Source organism: Pseudophryne corroboree, chromosome 2 (genome assembly GCF_028390025.1).
Source record: "Pseudophryne corroboree isolate aPseCor3 chromosome 2, aPseCor3.hap2, whole genome shotgun sequence".
Classification (NCBI taxonomy): domain Eukaryota; kingdom Metazoa; phylum Chordata; class Amphibia; order Anura; family Myobatrachidae; genus Pseudophryne; species Pseudophryne corroboree.
Genome location: NC_086445.1, coordinates 348,838,075 through 348,863,206, shown reverse-complemented (window position 1 = coordinate 348,863,206; position 25,132 = coordinate 348,838,075). Strand labels below are relative to the sequence as shown.

General features: G+C 42.2%; 1 protein-coding gene across 1 annotated transcript in view; it reads right to left on the bottom strand.

Moving 5' to 3' along the window:
• Positions 1 to 25,132, bottom strand: part of LOC135019278 (cohesin subunit SA-2-like) — a 440,449-nt gene that overhangs the window by 170,110 nt on the left and 245,207 nt on the right. The window contains exons 20-24 of the mRNA XM_063953088.1: positions 24,774 to 24,977; positions 23,529 to 23,602; positions 22,601 to 22,688; positions 21,016 to 21,096; positions 1,818 to 1,910 (exon numbers count right to left, since the gene is read on the bottom strand). Coding sequence (XP_063809158.1) covers positions 1,818 to 1,910; positions 21,016 to 21,096; positions 22,601 to 22,688; positions 23,529 to 23,602; positions 24,774 to 24,977 — 540 coding nt within the window. The remainder of the gene's footprint in view (positions 1 to 1,817; positions 1,911 to 21,015; positions 21,097 to 22,600; positions 22,689 to 23,528; positions 23,603 to 24,773; positions 24,978 to 25,132) is intronic.

Genomic DNA, 25,132 nt, shown 5'->3' with positions numbered 1-25,132 from the left:
TACAATATTTTTCTGACAGAATACTTGGATGAAGTGGATCTGGTTTCTGGTCTTATTGAATCTAGAATCTTGGCCTTAGCTGTTGTTGCTACGGGGGCACATTGGAGGAGGTTTTGAGATACTGATGAAGAATACAAAGAAACACTTGCTTTCCTGCCTGTGAGGAAATGTGTTTTATGGATGGTAACTTGACAAAATAATCCGTGAAGCCACTGAAGTAAAGAGATCTCCTCACAATAAATGCACCCAGAGTGAAAGGCCCAAAATGTTGCTCCTTTCGATTCCTGGGTAGGCCTATAACTTTCTCATAGAGATGTCAGTTCTGAGACTTGCACAGTGAGGCTATAGATTTTGTCCAGCTGTAAATTCCCAAGTGTCCAGCTCTTGCACCAAGAACTATATTATATGGAATCAGTGTATGCCAAAGGTAATCACAGAAATGGCTTTAATATACTAAGTAGAAAAATCCTCTTAGCTCTTCACTGTACGTGGAAGAAACAGTATAAAAAATATGCATCTCTGATTTTCCTTATAGTTAATTTAACACAATCACTATAATCCTTTTAGTCACCGCAAGATTAATTGGCAAGATTACTGCTATGTTAAAGGACAACAAATACGTATTTTATTCCAGGTTTGACAAATTTATATGGCTCATAACAAGGACACAAGTTCCTAACGTTTATTCCTTCTCTAAACTTTTTATTACATTTTATCATCTGATTTTGTTTAAACCACGGAGGCTGTCTCAGGTCTCCACAACAACAATTCTGACAAATTTAGTATGCCATTACTTTAACAGCAGCTAATATGATAGGAAATTGTTATGATTGCTAGGCAGGAGAGACACGAGTAATGTGTCTTCCACTACTAAGACTTAGCCCAGGTACACACTAGACAACATATCAGCCACATCTCATAGTGTGTAAGCGTGATTGTGCGCTCCCAGCTGCTGTCAGCGAGGTTGTCCTATCTGTGGGGTATACATATATATTGTGCACTCTGTACAGCATGCGTGATATAACGATACATCGGTCATGCCATCGCTGGGTACACACATATTACTCTTACACAATATGACGTCACAGAATTTCCTTCATCAGTTTAGAAGCACAGGATTCTACACTGAACTGTACAATTTGAACTCTGTGTATAGCTAATACAAGGCTAAGGAATAAAAGTTATGATTCCTGATCTTAAATATGGGGGCAAATGTATTAAGCCTGGAGAAGTGATAAAGCAGTGATAAGTGGAAGGTGATAATGGTGAACCAATCAGCTCCTAACTGTTCATTTACATATTGGAGCTGATTGGCTGGTGCGTTATCACCTTGCACTTATCACTGCTTGATCATTGCTTTATCACTTCTCCAGGCTTAATACCATTGTCCCCTGGAACCAAAAGGCTTTCTGTGGAAGTCCCCTTCCAAGTATACAACCTTACACTGCTTTAATGAGTAACGGCCACCTACTGCTGATGTAAATATACCAACGATGGTCAGGAAGCAGTTACAAAAGAACTATTAAGGGGTTTTTACCATGTAACTAACTATTCAAAATGGACAGAGGATTGTGACTGTGTGCAACCACCACTGACACTCACGGAATAGAGAGATGTTAGTACTGCCAGTGAGAAATAATACTTACTTTAGCTAACACAGGTGAAGACCACCAACAACGATGGCTCTAAAGATTATAGTGCACAGTTGCAAATTGGCAACAGTAACGGTCAAGAGGAAGAGCGGGAAGAAAGGGGTAAAGGTTATGAGTTCTTCATAGTTATCCAAAGATGGAAAAACTCATTACAGCAGCACTTACCTGCTCTCTCACACCCTGATCTCGATGATCCAGGTATTTCCTACCCAACTGACAAAAGTGTTTCACCCGTGTTATATGGACAGCAAGCTCTTCCTACAAAATGACAAAGCTTTTCTCAAGGAAGCTCCAATTTCAATCACACAAAACAGACAAGAAAAAGTAATGCAGAGTGTAGGTTTGGGGAATTGCTGCATCTGAATTAGATTTATACTTAAACATGGCCTTCAAGAATTATGATGCAGTGTGTTAGATATGTCATATAGTATCAATAATTTCAATTACATGTTAAACATTTATTTACTCTAAATATTTTGCCTAAGATATTTTTTTAGACATACAAATTACCAAAATATGAAGTTGCAGATAGCAATAATAAGAATTTACTCACCGGTAATTCTATTTCTCGTAGTCCGTAGTGGATGCTGGGAACTCCGTAAGGACCATGGGGAATAGCGGCTCCGCAGGAGTCTGGGCACAACTAAAAGAAAGCTTTTAGACTACCTGGTGTGCACTGGCTCCTCCCACTATGACCCTCCTCCAAGCCTCAGTTAGGATACTGTGCCCGGAAGAGCTGACACAATAAGGAAGGATTTTGAATCCCGGGTAAGACTCATACCAGCCACACCAATCACACCGTATAACTCGTGATACCATATCCAGTTAACAGTATGAAACATAACTGAGCCTCTCAACAGATGGCTCATAACAGTAACCCTTTAGTGAACAACAACTATGTACAAGTATTGCAGACAATCCGCACTTGGGACGGGCGCCCAGCATCCACTACGGACTACGAGAAATAGAATTACCGGTGAGTAAATTCTTATTTTCTCTGACGTCCTAGTGGATGCTGGGAACTCCGTAAGGACCATGGGGATTATACCAAAGCTCCCAAACGGGCGGGAGAGTGCGGATGACTCTGCAGCACCGAATGAGAGAACTCAAGGTCCTCCTCAGCCAGGGTATCAAATTTGTAGAATTTTGCAAACGTGTTTGCCCCTGACCAAGTAGCAGCTCGGCCAAGTTGTAAAGCCGAGACCCCTCGGGCAGCCGCCCAAGATGAGCCCACCTTCCTTGTGGAATGGGCTTTTACTGATTTAGGATGCGGCAGTCCAGCCGCAGAATGCGCCAGCTGAATTGTGCTACAAATCCAGCGAGCAATAGTCTGCTTAGAAGCAGGAGCACCCAGTTTGTTGGGTGCATACAGGATAAATAGCGAGTCAGTTTTCCCGACTCCAGCCGTCCTGGAAACATAAATTTTCAAGGCCCTGACTACGTCCAGTAACTTGGAATCCTCCAAGTTGCTAGTAGCCGCAGGCACTACAATAGGTTGGTTCAAGTGAAAAGCAGATACCACCTTAGGGAGAAACTGGGGACGAGTCCTCAATTCTGCCCTATCCATATGGAAAATCAGATAAGGGCTTTTAAATGACAAAGCCGCCAATTCTGATACACGCCTGGCCGAAGCCAAGGCCAATAACATGACCACTTTCCACGTGAGATATTTTAAATCCACGGTCTTTAGTGGCTCAAACCAATGTGATTTTAGGAAATTCAACACCACGTTGAGATCCCAGGGTGCCACTGGAGGCACAAAAGGGGGCTGAATATGCAGCACTCCTTTTACAAATGTCTGAACTTCAGTTAGTGAAGCTAGTTCTTTTTGGAAGAAAATCGACAGAGCCGATATCTGTACCTTAATGGAGCCTAATTTTAGGCCCATAGTCACTCCTGCCTGTAGGAAGTGCAGAAATCGACCCAGCTGAAATTCCTCTGTTGGGGCCTTATTGGCCTCAAACCAAGCAACATATTTCCGCCATATGCGGTGATAATGTTTTACCGTTACATCTTTCCTGGCTTTAATCAGCGTAGGAATGACATCCTCCGGAATGCCCTTTTCCTTTAGGATCCGGCGTTCAACCGCCATGCCGTCAAACGCAGCCGCGGTAAGTCTTGGAACAGACAGGGCCCCTGCTGCAGCAGGTCCTGTCTGAGCGGCAGAGGCCATGGGTCCTCTGAGATCATCTCTTGAAGTTCCGGGTACCAAGCTCTTCTTGGCCAATCCGGAACCACGAGTATTGTCCTTACTCCTCGTTTTCTTATTATTCTCAGTACCTTTGGTATGAGAGGCAGAGGAGGGAACACATAAACTGACAGGTACACCCACGGTGTCACTAGAGCGTCCACCGCTATCGCCTGAGGGTCCCTTGACCTGGCGCAATATCTCTCCAGTTTTTTGTTTAGGCGGGACGCCATCATGTCCACCTGTGGCCGTTCCCAACGATTTACAATCAGCGTGAAGACTTCTGGATGAAGTCCCCACTCTCCCGGGTGGAGGTCGTGCCTGCTGAGGAAGTCTGCTTCCCAGTTGTCCACTCCCGGAATGAACACTGCTGACAGTGCTAGCACGTGATTTTCCGCCCATCGGAGAATCCTTGTGGCTTCTGCCATTGCCGTCCTGCTTCTTGTGCCGCCCTGTCGGTTTACATGGGCGACCGCCGTGATGTTGTCTGACTGGATCAGTACCGGCTGGTGTAGAAGCAGGGGTCTTGCCTGACTTAGGACATTGTAAATGGCCCTTAGTTCTAGAATATTTATGTGTAGGGAAGTCTCCTGACTCGAAAGGAAAAGGGGGAAATATTCCTGCACAACCTGTTGTTTGAAATTAGCTCAGTGGTTTCTCACTAGGTATTTAGAACCAGCAATATAGGGAATCATTAATAGGTAATCGTGGTTTAATCAATCTGCTGGTGGTGCTCCCCGAGGTAAATGACAAATAATCACAAAAACAGGTTGTTCCCTGAACAGAATCAGGGAACAGAGAAGTAAACCTCTTTGTGGGGGCACTCTTATGATTGTAAATATAATAATTATTAAAACATAACTTTTATTTATTTTCAAATAAAATATGGTGTTTTATCTTTTCTTTGATGGGGTTTTTAATGTTAATTTTTAATATTTTTCTGTATTTTTTTAAAAAAGAATTTTTTAAAGCAAATAATGGAAAAAAATCATATACACATACATATACATATATTCAGGTAGATTCGAAGGGCACAAAGGTAAATATATTGATTGCCATATAGGCGAGGTTTTTTATTTAAATATTTCAAACCTCTAAATGTGGGTTCTGCCCATGGGTGAAAATATTGTAAACTGTGTAACACATAAATCATGCACAGCAAAAATAGTCAGTAAATAAATAAATAGAATTATTATTAAATTTGATGGATGGTCAAAGTAATCTTATAACCGCAATGGCACTGTAATAATTAAAACGGAGCTATTTGTCTACAGTATATTCCTCAATTAAGACGAAGCTATTTATCTACAGTATATTCCTCAAGGTATCAGCTGGAAAAGGTTGTAACATTTGAGATGGTAGAGGGGCCACGTATGCCCGTTATAATTAATAACAGATTGTCAGTCACATTATATTAATATATTTGTAATTCCTCGATGAGCTCAATTCCCCTAAGTTAGAAAGGGTATACTGTATCAATGTGTCATATGTAGCTTAGTGGTCTAATTCCTTAAAAAAGTAACATAATGATTACAGATTTGAGCATATGAATTGAGCTCAATCCTCCTGTAAGTAGATCAACCTGAAGCGCTGAAAGAATGGCTCAAATTTCTCAATGCTTGATCAATAGATATGATACCTTGACACAGTCAGTTATTGGGTTAATACGTGGATAGAAAGCACAGGGATTTGTGAATAGAAAAGTAGCCCGTCCCGTGTGTCTGGCTAACTTCTGCTGCCTTCCCATGTGCGTGCTAGCACGCAGTGAATGGGGGTGAGAGAGTTAATCAGACGGTAGCGGGCTGAAGGAAGAAAGAGTGATTCTGCTGTCGTCCGCTGTGGCACCCCTCAGCCCTGTTAACAAGATGTCATTGCAAGGTTTGATAGGTGATGCCGTGCAGGCGATGAGAGCACACTGAATACCTAATGGGGAGAAAGTGTCCCCGTGTGTATCAGCCTCGATTGGCGTCCCCGTCAGCGGTCCGGCCCCAGTGACGTATGGCGGGGTTTCCGGAAACTGCGTCACGTGACGCTCGGGAATAGATACTGTAAATTAGCCTGAAGTGCTGACTTGGTACAGAGTAACCTAAATTCGTCACATGCTCAACCAATGACACTCCAATGCAACATCAAAAAACTGGATAAACACATTAATATTAAACAAAAAATCTTGTAGATGGTAAAGTAGCCCGTCCCATGTGTCTGACTAACTTCTACTGCCTTCCCATGTGTATGCTAGCACACAGTGAATGGGAGGTGAGAGAGTTAATCAGGCGGCAACGGGCTGAAGGAAGAAAGAGTGATTCTGCTGTCGTCCGCTACGGCACCCCTCAGCCCTGTTAACAGATTGTCATTGCAGGGTTTAGCAGGTGATGCCGTGCAGTCGATGAGAGCACACTGAATACCTAACGGGGAAAGAATATCCCCGTGTGTAGCAGCCTCAGCAGGCGTCTCCGTCAGTGCCGATAGTCCGGTCCCAGTGACGTATGGCGGGATTTCCGGAAGCAGCGTCACATGACGCTCAGGAACAGATACAACGTACGTTTCACCCTCAGCAGGGGCTTGATCACCATCCGCCTGTCTGGTGTTCCCCTTCACGGGGATTATATATAGTGTCTACCTGATCATCATTGGTTGAAATTAAAATTGGCAAAAAGAACAGCAAAAAAACTATTCAGTCTGATAGTAATTGAGTAATGAGATGAAGTCAGATCGCTGTTAGTGAACTGATTAATAGCCAATGTAGTAATCAAATATATATCAATTATCAAGGGAAATAAGAGAGTGAGGAGAAATGGGGAATAGAACGGAGGAAAAAGATGAAAATTATAAATATACATAATAAGGGTAATAATAAATTTATAATTAAGTGAAATTATATAAAGAATTGAAGGTGCGAACTTATGACCTTGCCCTAATGATTTGGTTGTGGGCGAGGCATTAGACCGCCTGACTACAGAGCTAATCGTATCACTAGTTATGCAAATGGAAACATAATGCGACAAAGAAGATCAAAAATTTAAAGAGATATACATATATGTACACATACACACATATATATATGTATATATATACACATACATATACATCTCTGTGTATTAAACATTTCGTATAGAGAAGGAACAAATTAAAAATGAAGTTAATTAATTAGATGTGGATTGAGCTAAAAATTAGCCATATTGTGACAGATTTTAGGTTTCTCAAGATTCGAGCCTGCGAGCTGGCGGTAGTGATTTAGACTACGGGCAAGAGACTATGCCACTTGGCTACGAACCCACTTTTGTATAATTATTTAGTAGGTAGTGTAGATATATAGAAAACTTGAATATAATATATTCCAGAAGTAAACAAAAAATTTTTTTAGATATAAACTGTATTTAAACAAATAATAAAACAGTAGATATGAAAATATCCCTAAGTTGTTGCGAATTGATTAAATTTACTAACGTGTTGATAGGTGGGTATCGTGCCATGCGGACTGCCACAGGTCTCAACTTTGTGGCATAATTTGAATTAGGACAGAGGAGCACTAAAGAGGATTGTTTGGAAAAGGGAATCATAATTATGTGTTCAGAAATACACCGTAATTAATGTTCTCATTAAGGCCCCTTGGAGATATGGAGCCCAACCTAAAGATCCACTGGCTTTCCCGTCTGAGAAGCTCCTTTTGAAGATCACCGCCTCTTATTCCCAAATTGATTTTTTCAAGTCCAAAGACTCGTAGATCCTCTGAGGACTTTCCATGTGTCATATAAAAATGCCTAGCCACTGTCGTTAGTGGTTTGAATTTGTTGATGTCCGTTTCTGCATTTCGTATCGTCCCGATGTGTTCCAGGATGCGTTGTTTAAGCATCCTGGATGTCATCCCGACATAGTAGATGTTACATGTACATGTAATGCAGTAGATAACATTTTTTGTCCTGCAGTTAAAGAAATCTGTGATGATATGTTCTGAACCGTATTTATCCTGTATGGTAGTTTGTGAGTGGATGTATTTACAAATTTTGCATGATCCACATGGAAAGCTACCCCGAACTGAGGGTTGTCTGGGATGTTTCTCTTCAAAATGGCTCTTCACCAATCTATCTTTGAGATTCGGTGATCTCCTCCAACTCATGGAGACTTGTTTTTTTAGGACCTTTTCCAGATCATTATCTAGGAGTAAAATGGGCCAGTGTTTCTGAATGATTTGTTTGATTTCTTGCCACTCTGTACAGAAGTTGCCAACAAATCTAAATTCTTTATCTCCCTTTTGTTGTTTCTTTTCTCTGAAAATCAAACTTTCTCTGTCCGTACATTCCACTTCTCTTCTGGCTTTCTTGATTAATCTGTGGCTGTACCCCCTCTCTTTGAGTCTGCTAGTTAACTCAATGCTTTGTTTCTGGAAATTGCATTGGTCCGAGCAATTTCTTTTGAGCCTTAAAAATTCACCCTTGGGGATATTCTTCACAGTCGGAGGAAAGTGAGAGCTGGATTGGTGAAGTAATGAATTGGTAGCTGTTGATTTCCGAAAGAGTTCTGTGGCGAGATAACCCTCACTAATACGGTATATAGATAAGTCCAAAAAGGAGACTCTGTCTTTGTTAATGACATATGTAAATTTCAAATTCAGATCGTTTGCATGCAGATCCTGAACGAAATCCTCAAAAGTTTTCTCGTCTCCATCCCAGATGACCAGTATATCATCTATATACCGCAACCACATCAACACTCTTCTGGTGTGATGGTCATTGTGGTCAGAGAAAACTTTCTCACGTTCCCACCAACCAAGAAATAAGTTTGCGTACGTGGGGGCACAGGCTGCCCCCATGGCCGTGCCCCTCGTTTGTACGTAAAATCTATTGTTAAATGTAAAATAATTATTATTTAAGACGAAATGTAGGAGATCCAGAAGAAATTGATGAAAGTCACTTGTACCCTCTATGTCCAAGAAGTATTTGATGGCAAGAATTCCTTTCTGATGGTCAATCGACGTGTATAGTGATTCCACATCCATGCTTATCAAAAGTTGGTTGTCCTCCAACCGTACATCATGGATCTTTTTCAAGACGTCAGTAGTGTCTTGTACATAGGAGGGTAAGGCAGCTACAAGATGTCTAAGATGAACATCAATAAATATACTGGCTTGCTCCAGGAGACCTCCAATCCCGGAGACAATTGGCCTACCAGGAGGGTGAGTAAGGCTCTTATGCATCTTCGGGAGAAGATAGAACGTCGGTACCCTAGGGTTAGTTACTCTTAGGTATTCGAGTTCAGTTTTTGTAATTGTTCCTTCCCTAAATGCTTTCTCAATCAATCTAATATATAGAGTTAGGATGTTGTCTGTTGGGTTAAAGATGGATCTTCTATAGCAGGCTGTGTCATTTAGTTGTCTCATAGCTTCTTTAATATAGAGTTGTTTTCCCCAGATCACAACATTACCACCTTTATCAGATGGTTTGACCACCACATCTTCCCATGACTCGATTTCAGCAATGGCCATCCTTTCTCTGTATTTCAGATTACGCTTGGGAGGTCTCTTTCGTCTCTGATGTAAGTCATCAAGATCTTGGGAGACAAGGCGCATAAAAACTTTTACTTCTGGGCAAATGTTATCCTGCGGGAAGAAGTTGCTCTTTTTCTTGCATATTAATCTATTGGTTGATGTGTCTTCCTGTGTTTCCACATGATGTATTTCAACATCATCCTGAAGTTCCTCCAACATAATAATCGCCCTCCTATCATCATCTGATGTGAGGTCCTGTTGGATAATAGTGCCAGGTTCTTGATATCCTCCTGTATTGGAGGCATCAACTCTATTTTTGTTTGCAAAGAATTTTTTAAGGAGCAATTTTCTCCCAAAGAAATTTAAATCCTTCTCCCATTGGAAGCGATCAAATCTTTTGGTGGGCGCAAAAGTAAGGCCTTTAGATAAGACATTTCTATGATCGTCTGTGATGGTGTGTTCAGATAGGTTAATAATCGTAAGGCCGGTTGGTCCAGCTAGTATTTCCTCCGATTTCGTATTGGATAGTGAGATGGGGGTGGAGAATCCCATCTTGGGTCCCCTCTTCCTTTTCCTGCCGCCCCTCCTCGACTTCCTCTTGGACGGCCCCTTTTGGGTCTCTGTTTGTCCAAAAAAGAAGAAGAGGAGGAGGAGGAGGGATGTTGTGCCTGAAATTTGCCGGTTTCGTCTCTGTACTGATGATAGGTTTCCCCTTGATCCTCCTCAGTACCAGATGAATCAATCTCTGATGAGGAGGGGTATCCCTGTTGATTCTGTAGTCTTTCCCTCCTTGGTGGTCTATTCCACTTGAAGATTTTGCCCAATGAAAAGTCCTGTTTGTCACGTTGGAATTTTGACTTTTTGCGTTCTGTAATTACTTCCTCGTATTCTTGTAGGGCTTTTTTCTCCAGTTCAAATCTAGTTTGGAAGAGGGTCTCAGTTTCAAAGACTTCCAATTTTTTCCCAATATCATCAATTTCCTTTCCTACTTCTTCCAAAATCAAGTTGTTATGTTTGATTAGGATCAGTATTAAATCATTAGAGCATTTGAGTAGGCAGGTCTCCCAGTCATGTTTCAGACTATCAGTAGCAAGAGGATAGGTTGGAAAAACCTTAGGGCGCAGTCCTCGTGGTACTATCTTATGTTTTAGATAGTTTTCCAGACTTATCAAGTCCCAATTCACTCTTGTTTGTTTTTGTCTCAGAAGTTTCAGTTTGTGCATATCATCATTCCAACTAGTGGCGGGTGTAGTAGATGTACTAGGATCTGAAAAAATACCTCCTAGGTCTTCAGTCCTCCGTTTATTAATCAGTTCATTCCTCAGACTGAAGCTTGACATGCTTGTCAAGGTTGAGTTGAGGATACAGATAGTTTTTCGATCAAAAAGAGAGAAAGGAAAAAATCCCCAAAGAAAAGAAAAGAAGAAAATTATATGTTGAGAAATTGGGTCCAATGTCTGGACCTGGCAAGAAATGTGGTGTGCTAGGAAAGAAGCTGAGTTTACCTCAGTAAATCAATTATGAAAGGAAAAGGGGGAAATATTCCTGCACAACCTGTTGTTTGAAATTAGCTCAGTGGTTTCTCACTAGGTATTTAGAACCAGCAATATAGGGAATCATTAATAGGTAATCGTGGTTTAATCAATCTGCTGGTGGTGCTCCCCGAGGTAAATGACAAATAATCACAAAAACAGGTTGTTCCCTGAACAGAATCAGGGAACAGAGAAGTAAACCTCTTTGTGGGGGCACTCTTATGATTGTAAATATAATAATTATTAAAACATAACTTTTATTTATTTTCAAATAAAATATGGTGTTTTATCTTTTCTTTGATGGGGTTTTTAATGTTAATTTTTAATATTTTTCTGTATTTTTTTAAAAAAGAATTTTTTAAAGCAAATAATGGAAAAAAATCATATACACATACATATACATATATTCAGGTAGATTCGAAGGGCACAAAGGTAAATATATTGATTGCCATATAGGCGAGGTTTTTTATTTAAATATTTCAAACCTCTAAATGTGGGTTCTGCCCATGGGTGAAAATATTGTAAACTGTGTAACACATAAATCATGCACAGCAAAAATAGTCAGTAAATAAATAAATAGAATTATTATTAAATTTGATGGATGGTCAAAGTAATCTTATAACCGCAATGGCACTGTAATAATTAAAACGGAGCTATTTGTCTACAGTATATTCCTCAATTAAGACGAAGCTATTTATCTACAGTATATTCCTCAAGGTATCAGCTGGAAAAGGTTGTAACATTTGAGATGGTAGAGGGGCCACGTATGCCCGTTATAATTAATAACAGATTGTCAGTCACATTATATTAATATATTTGTAATTCCTCGATGAGCTCAATTCCCCTAAGTTAGAAAGGGTATACTGTATCAATGTGTCATATGTAGCTTAGTGGTCTAATTCCTTAAAAAAGTAACATAATGATTACAGATTTGAGCATATGAATTGAGCTCAATCCTCCTGTAAGTAGATCAACCTGAAGCGCTGAAAGAATGGCTCAAATTTCTCAATGCTTGATCAATAGATATGATACCTTGACACAGTCAGTTATTGGGTTAATACGTGGATAGAAAGCACAGGGATTTGTGAATAGAAAAGTAGCCCGTCCCGTGTGTCTGGCTAACTTCTGCTGCCTTCCCATGTGCGTGCTAGCACGCAGTGAATGGGGGTGAGAGAGTTAATCAGACGGTAGCGGGCTGAAGGAAGAAAGAGTGATTCTGCTGTCGTCCGCTGTGGCACCCCTCAGCCCTGTTAACAAGATGTCATTGCAAGGTTTGATAGGTGATGCCGTGCAGGCGATGAGAGCACACTGAATACCTAATGGGGAGAAAGTGTCCCCGTGTGTATCAGCCTCGATTGGCGTCCCCGTCAGCGGTCCGGCCCCAGTGACGTATGGCGGGGTTTCCGGAAACTGCGTCACGTGACGCTCGGGAATAGATACTGTAAATTAGCCTGAAGTGCTGACTTGGTACAGAGTAACCTAAATTCGTCACATGCTAAACCAATGACACTCCAATGCAACATCAAAAAACTGGATAAACACATTAATATTAAACAAAAAATCTTGTAGATGGTAAAGTAGCCCGTCCCATGTGTCTGACTAACTTCTACTGCCTTCCCATGTGTATGCTAGCACACAGTGAATGGGAGGTGAGAGAGTTAATCAGGCGGCAACGGGCTGAAGGAAGAAAGAGTGATTCTGCTGTCGTCCGCTACGGCACCCCTCAGCCCTGTTAACAGATTGTCATTGCAGGGTTTAGCAGGTGATGCCGTGCAGTCGATGAGAGCACACTGAATACCTAACGGGGAAAGAATATCCCCGTGTGTAGCAGCCTCAGCAGGCGTCTCCGTCAGTGCCGATAGTCCGGTCCCAGTGACGTATGGCGGGATTTCCGGAAGCAGCGTCACATGACGCTCAGGAACAGATACAACGTACGTTTCACCCTCAGCAGGGGCTTGATCACCATCCGCCTGTCTGGTGTTCCCCTTCACGGGGATTATATATAGTGTCTACCTGATCATCATTGGTTGAAATTAAAATTGGCAAAAAGAACAGCAAAAAAACTATTCAGTCTGATAGTAATTGAGTAATGAGATGAAGTCAGATCGCTGTTAGTGAACTGATTAATAGCCAATGTAGTAATCAAATATATATCAATTATCAAGGGAAATAAGAGAGTGAGGAGAAATGGGGAATAGAACGGAGGAAAAAGATGAAAATTATAAATATACATAATAAGGGTAATAATAAATTTATAATTAAGTGAAATTATATAAAGAATTGAAGGTGCGAACTTATGACCTTGCCCTAATGATTTGGTTGTGGGCGAGGCATTAGACCGCCTGACTACAGAGCTAATCGTATCACTAGTTATGCAAATGGAAACATAATGCGACAAAGAAGATCAAAAATTTAAAGAGATATACATATATGTACACATACACACATATATATATGTATATATATACACATACATATACATCTCTGTGTATTAAACATTTCTGTGTATATATATACATATATATATGTGTGTATGTGTACATATATGTATATCTCTTTAAATTTTTGATCTTCTTTGTCGCATTATGTTTCCATTTGCATAACTAGTGATACGATTAGCTCTGTAGTCAGGCGGTCTAATGCCTCGCCCACAACCAAATCATTAGGGCAAGGTCATAAGTTCGCACCTTCAATTCTTTATATAATTTCACTTAATTATAAATTTATTATTACCCTTATTATGTATATTTATAATTTTCATCTTTTTCCTCCGTTCTATTCCCCATTTCTCCTCACTCTCTTATTTCCCTTGATAATTGATATATATTTGATTACTACATTGGCTATTAATCAGTTCACTAACAGCGATCTGACTTCATCTCATTACTCAATTACTATCAGACTGAATAGTTTTTTTGCTGTTCTTTTTGCCAATTTTAATTTCAACCAATGATGATCAGGTAGACACTATATATAATCCCCGTGAAGGGGAACACCAGACAGGCGGATGGTGATCAAGCCCCTGCTGAGGGTGAAACGTACGTTGTATCTGTTCCTGAGCGTCATGTGACGCTGCTTCCGGAAATCCCGCCATACGTCACTGGGACCGGACTATCGGCACTGACGGAGACGCCTGCTGAGGCTGCTACACACGGGGATATTCTTTCCCCGTTAGGTATTCAGTGTGCTCTCATCGACTGCACGGCATCACCTGCTAAACCCTGCAATGACAATCTGTTAACAGGGCTGAGGGGTGCCGTAGCGGACGACAGCAGAATCACTCTTTCTTCCTTCAGCCCGTTGCCGCCTGATTAACTCTCTCACCTCCCATTCACTGTGTGCTAGCATACACATGGGAAGGCAGTAGAAGTTAGTCAGACACATGGGACGGGCTACTTTACCATCTACAAGATTTTTTGTTTAATATTAATGTGTTTATCCAGTTTTTTGATGTTGCATTGGAGTGTCATTGGTTGAGCATGTGACGAATTTAGGTTACTCTGTACCAAGTCAGCACTTCAGGCTAATTTACAGTATCTATTCCCGAGCGTCACGTGACGCAGTTTCCGGAAACCCCGCCATACGTCACTGGGGCCGGACCGCTGACGGGGACGCCAATCGAGGCTGATACACACGGGGACACTTTCTCCCCATTAGGTATTCAGTGTGCTCTCATCGCCTGCACGGCATCACCTATCAAACCTTGCAATGACATCTTGTTAACAGGGCTGAGGGGTGCCACAGCGGACGACAGCAGAATCACTCTTTCTTCCTTCAGCCCGCTACCGTCTGATTAACTCTCTCACCCCCATTCACTGCGTGCTAGCACGCACATGGGAAGGCAGCAGAAGTTAGCCAGACACACGGGACGGGCTACTTTTCTATTCACAAATCCCTGTGCTTTCTATCCACGTATTAACCCAATAACTGACTGTGTCAAGGTATCATATCTATTGATCAAGCATTGAGAAATTTGAGCCATTCTTTCAGCGCTTCAGGTTGATCTACTTACAGGAGGATTGAGCTCAATTCATATGCTCAAATCTGTAATCATTATGTTACTTTTTTAAGGAATTAGACCACTAAGCTACATATGACACATTGATACAGTATACCCTTTCTAACTTAGGGGAATTGAGCTCATCGAGGAATTACAAATATATTAATATAATGTGACTGACAATCTGTTATTAATTATAACGGGCATACGTGGCCCCTCTACCATCTCAAATGTTACAACCTTTTCCAGCTGATACCTTGAGGAATATACTGTAGATAAATAGCTTCGTCTTAATTGAGGAATATACTGTAGACAAATAGCTCCGTTTTAATTATTACAGTGCCATTGCGGTTATAAGATTACTTTGACCATCCATCAAATTTAATAATAATTCTATTTATTTATTTACTGACTATTTTTGCTGTGCATGATTTATGTGTTACACAGTTTACAATATTTTCACCCATGGGCAGAACCCACATTTAGAGGTTTGAAATATTTAAATAAAAAACCTCGCCTATATGGCAATCAATATATTTACCTTTGTGCCCTTCGAATCTACCTGAATATATGTATATGTATGTGTATATGATTTTTTTCCATTATTTGCTTTAAAAAATTCTTTTTTAAAAAAATACAGAAAAATATTAAAAATTAACATTAAAAACCCCATCAAAGAAAAGATAAAACACCATATTTTATTTGAAAATAAATAAAAGTTATGTTTTAATAATTATTATATTTACAATCATAAGAGTGCCCCCACAAAGAGGTTTACTTCTCTGTTCCCTGATTCTGTTCAGGGAACAACCTGTTTTTGTGAAGTCTCCTGACTCGACCATAGTCCTTGGAAGTTTCTTCCCTGTGTGACTGCCCCCCAGCCTCGAAGGCTGGCATCCGTGGTCACCAGGACCCAGTCCTGTATGCCGAATCTGCGGCCCTCTAGGAGATGAGCACTCTGCAGCCACCACAGCAGAGACACCCTGGTTCTTGGAGACAGGGTTATTAGCCGATGCATCTGAAGATGCGATCCGGACCATTGGTCCAACAGGTCCCACTGAAAGATTCTGGCATGGAACCTGCCGAAAGGAATTGCTTCGTAAGAAGCCACCATCTTTCCCAGGACTTGCGTGCAGTGATGCACCGACACCTGTTTTGGTTTCAGGAGGTCTCTGACTAGAGATGACAGCTCCTTGGCTTTCTCCTCCGGGAGAAACACTTTTTTCTGGACTGTGTCCAGAATCATTCCCAGGAACAGTAGACGTGTCGTCGGAACCAGCTGTGACTTTGGAATATTTAGAATCCAACCGTGCTGGTGTAGCACCTCCTGAGATAGTGCTACTCCTACCAACAACTGCTCCCTGGATCTCGCCTTTATTAGGAGATCGTCCAAGTACGGGATAATTAAAACTCCCTTTTTTCGAAGGAGTATCATCATTTCTGCCATTACCTTGGTAAACACCCTCGGTGCCGTGGACAGTCCAAACGGCAGCGTCTGGAATTGGTAATGGCAATTTTGTACCGCAAATCTGAGGTACTCCTGGTGAGGATGATAAATGGGGACATGCAGGTAAGCATCCTTGATGTCCAGGGATACCATGTAATCCCCCTCGTCCAGGCTTGCAATAACCGCCCTGAGCGATTCCATCTTGAACTTGAATTTTTTTATGTATGTGTTCAAGGATTTCAAATTTAAAATGGGTCTCACCGAACCGTCCGGTTTCGGTACCACAAACAGTGTGGAATAGTAACCCCATCCTTGTTGAAGTAGGGGCACCTTGACTATCACCTGCTGGGAATACAGCTTGTGAATTGCCTCTAGCACAGCCTCCCTGCCTGAGGGAGTTGTTGGCAAGGTAGATTTGAGGAAACGGCGGGGGGGAGACACCTCGAATTCCAGCTTGTACCCCTGAGACACTACTTGCAAGATCCAGGGATCCACCTGTGAGCGAGCCCACTGATGGCTGAAATTTTTGAGGCGGCCCCCCACCGTACCTGGCTCCGCCTGTGGAGCCCCACCGTCATGCGGTGGACTTGGAAGAAGCGGGGGAGGACTTTTGCTTCTGGGAACCTGCTGTTTGTTGCAGCCTTTTTCCCCTACCTCTGCCTCTGGACAGAAAGGACCCGCCTTTTCCTCGCCTGTTTCTCTGGGTCAGAAAGGACTGTACCTGATAAAACGGCGCTTTTTTAGGCTGTGAGGGAACATGGGGTAAAAATGCTGACTTCCCAGCTGTCGCTGTGGAAACTAGGTCCGAGAGACCATCCCCGAATAACTCCTCACCCTTATAAGGCAAAACTTCCATGTGCCTTTTGGAATCTGCATCCCCTGTCCACTGCCGAGTCCATAAGCCTCTCCTAGCAGAAATGGACAATGCACTTATTTTAGATGCCAGCCGGCAGATCTCCCTCTGTGCATCTCTCATGTATAAGACTGAGTCTTTTATATGCTCTATGGTTAGGAGAATAGTGTCCCTGTCTAGGGTGTCAATATTTTCTGACAGGGAATCTGACCATGCAGCGGCAGCACTGCACATCCATGCTGACGCAATAGCTGGTCTAAGTATAATGCCTGAGTGTGTATATACAGACTTCAGGATCGCCTCCTGCTTTCTATCCGCAGGCTCCTTTAGGGCGGCCGTATCCGGAGACGGAAGTGCCACCTTTTTAGACAAACGTGTGAGCGCTTTATCCACCCTAGGAGGTGTTTCCCAACGTGCCCTATCCTCTGGCGGGAAAGGGAACGCCATCAGTAAATTTTTTTAGAGATTACCAATCTTTTATCGGGGAAAGCCCACGCTTCTTCACACACTTCATTTAATTCTTCAGATGGGGGAAAAACTACGGGTAGTTTTTTCTCCCCAAACATAATACCCTTTTTAGTGGTACCTGGGTTTATATCCGAAATGTGTAAAACCTCTTTCATTGCCTCAATCATGCAACGAATGGCCCTAGTGGACATTAGATTAGACTCATCGTCGTCGACACTGGTATCAGTATCCGTGTCGACATCTGCGTCTGCCATCTGAGGTAGCGGGCGTTTTAGAGCCCCTGATGGCCTTTGAGACACCTGGGCAGGCACGAGCTGAGAAGCCGGCTGTCCCGCATTTGGCATGTCGTCAAATTTTTTGTGTAAGGAGTCGACACTTGCACGTAATTTCTTCCATAAAACCATCCACTCAGGTGTCTGCCCCGCAGGGGGTGACATCACTTCTATAGGCATCTGCTCCGCCTCCACATAATTTTCCTCATCAAACATGTCGACACAGCCGTACCGACACACCGCACACACACCGGGAATGCTCTAACAGAGGACAGGACCCCACAGAAGCCCTTTGGGGAGACAGAGAGAGAGTATGCCAGCACACACCAGAGCGCTATATAATGCAGGGACTAACTGAATTATGTCCCCTATAGCTGCTAGAATATTTACTGCGCCTAAATTTAGTGCCCCCCCCTCTCTTTTTTACCCTTTTCTGTAGTGTAGACTGCAGGGGAGAGCCAGGGAGCTTCCTTCCAGCGGAGCTGTGAGGGAGAAATGGCGCCAGTGTGCTGAAGGAGATAGCTCCGCCCCTTTTTCGCGGACTTTTCTCCCGCTTTTTTAAGGATTCTGGCAGGGGTAATTATCACATATATAGCCTCTGGGGCTATATATTGTGATTGTTTTGCCAGCCAAGGTGTTTTTATTGCTGCTCAGGGCGCCCCCCCCCCAGCGCCCTGCACCCTCAGTGACCGGAGTGTGAAGTGTGTATGAGGAGCAATGGCGCACAGCTGCAGTGCTGTGCGCTACCTTGGTGAAGACAGAAGTCTTCATGCCGCCGATTTTCCGGACTTCTTCTTGCTTCTGGCTCTGTAAGGGGGACGGCGGCGCGGCTCCGGGACCGAACACCAAGGCCAGTTCCATGCGGTCGATCCCTCTGGAGCTAATGGTGTCCAGTAGCCTAAGAAGCCCAAGCTAGCTGCAAGCAGGTAGGTTCGCTTCTTCTCCCCTTAGTCCCTCGTTGCAGTGAGCCTGTTGCCAGCAGGTCTCACTGTAAAATAAAAAACCTAAAATATACTTTCTTTCTAAGAGCTCAGGAGAGCCCCTAGTGTGCATCCAGCTCGGCCGGGCACAAAAATCTAACTGAGGCTTGGAGGAGGGTCATAGTGGGAGGAGCCAGTGCACACCAGGTAGTCTAAAAGCTTTCTTTTAGTTGTGCCCAGACTCCTGCGGAGCCGCTATTCCCCATGGTCCTTACGGAGTTCCCAGCATCCACTAGGACGTCAGAGAAATGTCAATAACTATTGGCTGAATGACTAAACTGATCATCAGTCACCATTGGAAGTTTCTACCTATTGCCCTTTAATCACGAAAAAAAGAGATAACATAGAAACATACAATTTGACGGTAGATAAGAACCACTTGGCCCATCTAGTCTGCCCCTTTTTTTATCCTTTAGGTAATCTCAACCATTTTTGAACCTTAATTCTTTGTAAGGATATTCATATGCCTATCCCTAGCATGATTAAATTGCTCTACAGTCTTAGCCTCTACCACCTCTGATGGGTGGCTATTCCACTTGTCCACTACCCTTTCTGTGGAGTAAGTTTTCCTTAAATTTCCCCTGAACCTGCCTCCCTCCAGTCTCAGTGTATGTCCTCGAGGTCTAATACTCCTCTTCCTTTAAAGAATGTTTCCCTCCTGAACTTTGTTAAAGCCTTTGGTATATTTGAAAGTTTATATCATGTTCCCCCTTTCCCTTCTCTCCTCCAAACTATACATGTTAAGATCTTTTAGCCTTTCCGGGTAGTACGTTTGCACCATTTTAGTTGCCCTTCTTTGTACAGTCTCTAATGTATTTATATCCTTCTGGAGATATGGTCTCCAGAACTGGACACACTATTCCAGATGGGGCCGTACCAATGACCTATACAGTGGCATTATTACTTCTTTTTTCCTGCTACTGATTCCTGTCGCTATGCAACCAAGCATCTGACTTGCCTTTCTCATTGCTTTGCTGCATTGCTTTCCTGCCTTTAAGTCACTTGAAATAGTGACTCCTAAATCCCTTTCCTCCACAGTAGTTTCCACATTATAGTACCCTTGATACTATATCTAGCCTTTGGGTTTTTGAGACCCAAGTGAATGATTTTGCATTTTTTAGCATTAAACTGTAGTTGCCACATTCTTGACCATTTCTCAAGCCTAGCTAGATCCTCAATCATTTGTTTTACCCCTCCTGGTGTGTCTACCCTGTTGCAAATCTTTGTATCATCTGCAAAAAGGCATACTTTCCCTTCAATACCATTTGCAATGTCACCAACAAAGATATTAAAGAGAACATATTACAAGTAAGTATTTCAGACATTCAAATAAATCACTTCCCTGCAAAACACTCACCTAATCTTCTCACCCACCAATTGGGCTTTTGTACCATCTATGAAATATTTAATGTTTTATTTAAAAATAAAAAAATAATCTAAGGAACCATAAAGCACAGATTTGCTAAATATTTTCATGAAATAAGATTTTACTTTTTTTTTTTGTCTCCTAAAATACTACTAGGTTATTACGTTCTGTTGTCAAAATCGAGAATGCATTGTCCCTATATGCACTGGAGTTGGGAGGCAAGACCCATTCACACTGCTTTGCACAGCAAGGCGTGAGAGGAGGGTATAAGAAAATGCAGGGGGTATCCAGTTGTCTGGTAACTCCCTTCCCCACATCCTGGCCACTGGCTACTACATGCAATATGAAGGGTGGAATGGAGCACTTGTTACATGCAAATTATCCATCCATCATGGGCTGGCAACAATCTCTCTTAAACCAAACATTTGCAAACACCCCTCCAGAAATTCTGCATTCGACCCTGGAAGGGGACAAGAGAGAGGGCAACGGCTGTCTTGCACTAGGCAAGCCATAGAGTTGTGATCATGCCCCATCTGTGACGCAGATATGCCACCTCTGCGATGTGGCCACTCCCACAGTCTAGTAGCTAACCCTCCAATGTTAGGAGGTACAGTATGCAGCAGTAATCAGGTACAGTGTGTAACCAGTCCTATTGTTACTAAGCACTGCAAACTAACTACCATCACAAACATGAAATCCCCCAAAAATACGTTTAGTTAAACAAATGAAAGACCTCATCCAGCTATCAAAATCAATAAAACATAAAATGTACCTTGGGGTGTGTCTCATCTGTGGTAGGTACCAGCTGCCAAAGAATGGCATAATACATACACTGGAGAGCTGGTAGCACAAGCTACACAAAGAAAAAAATACGATGAGGGAGAGAGCATGAGATAAAGATTTATTTTCATGTTTTGTTTTCTATTTTATTAAAACAGCTACGATGTATCTTAAATACTTATTTCAAACAAGTTAACAATCTACCAATCTTATGGTGCATGTAACTAGGGCTTGAACACCTTTTTGTTGTTAATCTTTATCTTCTGTTCATTTTTAAAGTCTCTAAATTTGAAGCAGGCAAGGACAGAACCACCTGTGGCTAATCAGATGATCAGAATGATCACAGCAGCACAGAATATTTCAGGGGACTGGTTTTCTGATCTTGTAGAGGACAATGACCCGTCGCAGTCCTCAAAGCTATTGTGCTAGGGAAGAAAGGGCTGCACATCACAGAGGCTGTGTCATGTTGTGAAGGAGGGATGGAAATAAGCAGGAAGATACAGACTGAGGGGGGTATCCTATTAGCTGCGATAATTTTTGCACATGGAAAAAAAATGGCTTTTATTGCAACTTTTGTCTGATGGTCATTATCGGCTATACAAAAATTACAAAAGCCGTGGACCTACGTGTTTTCGCGGCAGTGATCACGGAAAAAATGCATACTTATCTGGGATTTGGTTTTGCCTGCCTGATGCAGGTTAAAAAAAAATCCCTGAAAAGTGTCGGCAGTGTCAGCGCTAATAGGATAGCCATGGTCGAGTCAATTAGCCGCGGCAAATTACCATGGCTAATTGTATACCTCCCTGAGTGTTATATAGTGGAATGAGCACAGTACAGAGTAGTAATGAGAGCCTCCCCTCAAAATGGCGTATAAATATTGTGATGTCAAATGTGCTCATGTAAAAGAGTGCATACAACCAAACTGTTCAACAATCAAATTGTTCAATATAACCTAACCACTGGTTAATGTCATAGATATGTTGTAGAAGCACAAGGGAAAGAGAAGTGTGTGTGTCTGGCATGCAGATCAAACAAAGGGAGATTCTCACACAGCACCCAATTACCCTCTGGCATTAGAAGTAAAGGTGGGTACACACTAATAGATATATCTGCAGATCAATTGATCTGCAGATATATCTATGTACGGATCAAGCAGTGTGCTGTGCATACACACTGCCCGATCCGTCGGGGGACTGACGTCATGAACTGGGCGGGCGCCTGCCCGCCCAGTTCAGCTGTCAATCACCGCCGGCCGCCGCAGCATGTGTACGGGCGGTCGGACGACCGCCCAGTACACACACAGCGACGCGCCAATATATCGTTAGATATATTGGCCGTCGGCTGTGCTGCGCGGCCGACGCGATACGTCTGTGAACGACGGAGTTCACAGACGTATCGGCCGTACACACTGGCCGACGGTCCCGCGATATATCGGCCGTTCAAGGGAACGGCCGATATATCGACCAGTGTGTACGGGCCTTAAGTGTTGCACAATATGCTTTGTATGTGCAAGGTTTTACACTCAAAATGTGTCATTACAATGCAAACAAATGGATAAATGTATTCCATAACCTTACCTGCTCTGGCAAGCACTGTCGCTCCATATCAAACAACAGGAGCGGAGAGGTCTTCTGATAGAGATTCCACTGAGAGAGGTTATGAGCGCTGCGCAGGAAGAGTATAACATAACAGGATATTGTAACAATTCTACATTCTCATACCGTATGTCCTTTTTCTCAACGTTGTTGTAATAGTTTCTAAAGGACACCAGCCACTACAAGTTTTGCAATCTGTACAATGGGTAACGGGACATATTGGTGACAGCAGACAAGATCCACCTATGCTTAGTCTTCTAAAGCCAGGGTAATATGGAGATACAATATATGTATCTAATTCTCTCTGATTGTTGCTGTATTCGCTATAATAATAATAATAATAATAATAATAAAAAAGGTATGTTGTTATAAAAGTTACTATACACATGATCCATTAATGCCAACCAGACACCACTGGGCAACAAATTCAATGGTAGCACTGAAGAACAACATGATCTATTTGGAGGCCTCAAATAAATAAATAAATAAATAAATAAAATAAATAAAGAGGTTTTGTACTGTACATAAAAGAGAACGCCCTGTAAAGATGAATAAAATAAATCCATATAGTAACCTGATGCTTGCCAGTGTAAATGTACCTTAAAAGAATCAGCAATAAGCCTTATTAGGCCACCCACTGGTTGATCCTTTACACTAAACCCAAAGTACATCTTATACTGAGCGGCATGGTGCTAGGCTGCCATCTATTTACCTTCTACAGCAACTGCTACATAAAGTGATTTCTAATGATTACTTTAATGGCTCACATTTTCCAGATATACGTATAATACTAAGCCAATATCATGATCCAATGCAGAAATTATCTATTTACCAAAACAAAATAGAGCCTCTTCAGGTATTGGTACAAAACAATGGCTTTTTAAAAGAGAAAGCGGATAATAGGACTCACTTGTGAAATGCTGCTAGCCTTCTCAAGGTGCATGACATAGGGTGCACATCCTCTGCCGTCAGGGGCTCCTCTCCCTGAAACAGCAACAGACCTAGTTACACATAGCATAAGCACCAAGCATATAACTAGTTACCAGGCATAAAATGTGCCCCACAAACAGGAGAATTGTATACAGCTTACAGAGCTGACATAGGACCAACTCTGCAAGAGAAATGTATGAGCCAGTTTTACAGCAAGATGAACTACAGGTAGACTGCTCCAGGATGAGGCTAGGATGGGAGGTAGTCAATTTACTGGCTGTCGGGATCCCGGCTATCATGATACCGACCCAGGATCCCGACACCCGGAGAAGTACCGGTGGTCTGTATACCAACCGCCAGCTGGAATACCCACGTGGGTAGAGCTCCACGCCACCAACCAAGGGGGAATATAACCCTGTGGCGCTCAAAGGCATGGCAAGCGTAGCAAGCTTGCGAGGAGACACGCTGCACTCTCCGCTGGTAAACCCGGCGTCAGTCTTCTGACCGACAGGATCTAGACAGCCGGGATATCATACTGATCCCGCTAGGAGAAAGCACTGTATATATTTAGCTTGAAAATGGTAGCAGCAAATGCTACAGTTACAATGCATAATTTGCCCACCACACAGGGCTTTACTGAAGTGTCTGGACAGTGTTATTAATAAATACTAGTCGCAATTACCATGTAACATGGCAAGTGACACGCTGCCTGACAGGGACGTATTCGCATGGACATGCCCTTACTGTAGTGGCAAGTTCTTGCACATTGCTTCATTGTCCATTCCAAGTGTGTATATCAGTCTCTTTACTCCTAACTTTAAGGCACTTTGTGATGATCTTTGTAAAATACACATAGAATTAAGTATCTCAATAAACAATTAATAAAACAATGAAACATATTTGCCAAGCTCAACATTCTTTTTGTACTTTCAATTTACTGTATAACAACATATATGGAAAATTAAAATCCCTTCTTACAAAATGCAGTAATTGTTCCAGGTCACTGCATTCTTGCATTTTATGAAAGAATACTAATACCGCTTCAGGGGAGACTCAAATGAACGACATACCAGTCTTCCTTGAGGTAATATGCAATGCAGTTACAATACCAAATTAAGAGAAATTAACATTTTAATAAAGTACAGCAAAAGAAAAACAAAGGTAAGCTACATCCTGAGTCCAAGACAGCACCAATAGCTGTTATGAGGGATTACATTATACTCGCCTCCTGTAGAATATCATCCAGCATTTGGCTGTAAGTATCGACAAGATGATCAATCAGTTGTCTTTTGGAGAGATTGATGCAGTTCTGATTTACCAAATTTTCTTCACTCAGGCTGCTGTATGCCTTGGAACAGGCCTCAAGCACCTCCGGCTCTGAGTGACTCAATGTTATGTGCTTCATCTGCTTCACCAGTGCTTCCAAGTGCTGTAATTCAGATTGGAGTTATTTTTATGTATTGGCATTTCATTTTCCAGTTAAATGACTGTAATTTTCTGTAAATATGCATTACTCAACTAAATTCAGACAGTTAATAACCTTCCACTTTTCAGTATCTTTCAATGGCTACTACGAAAAAAGTT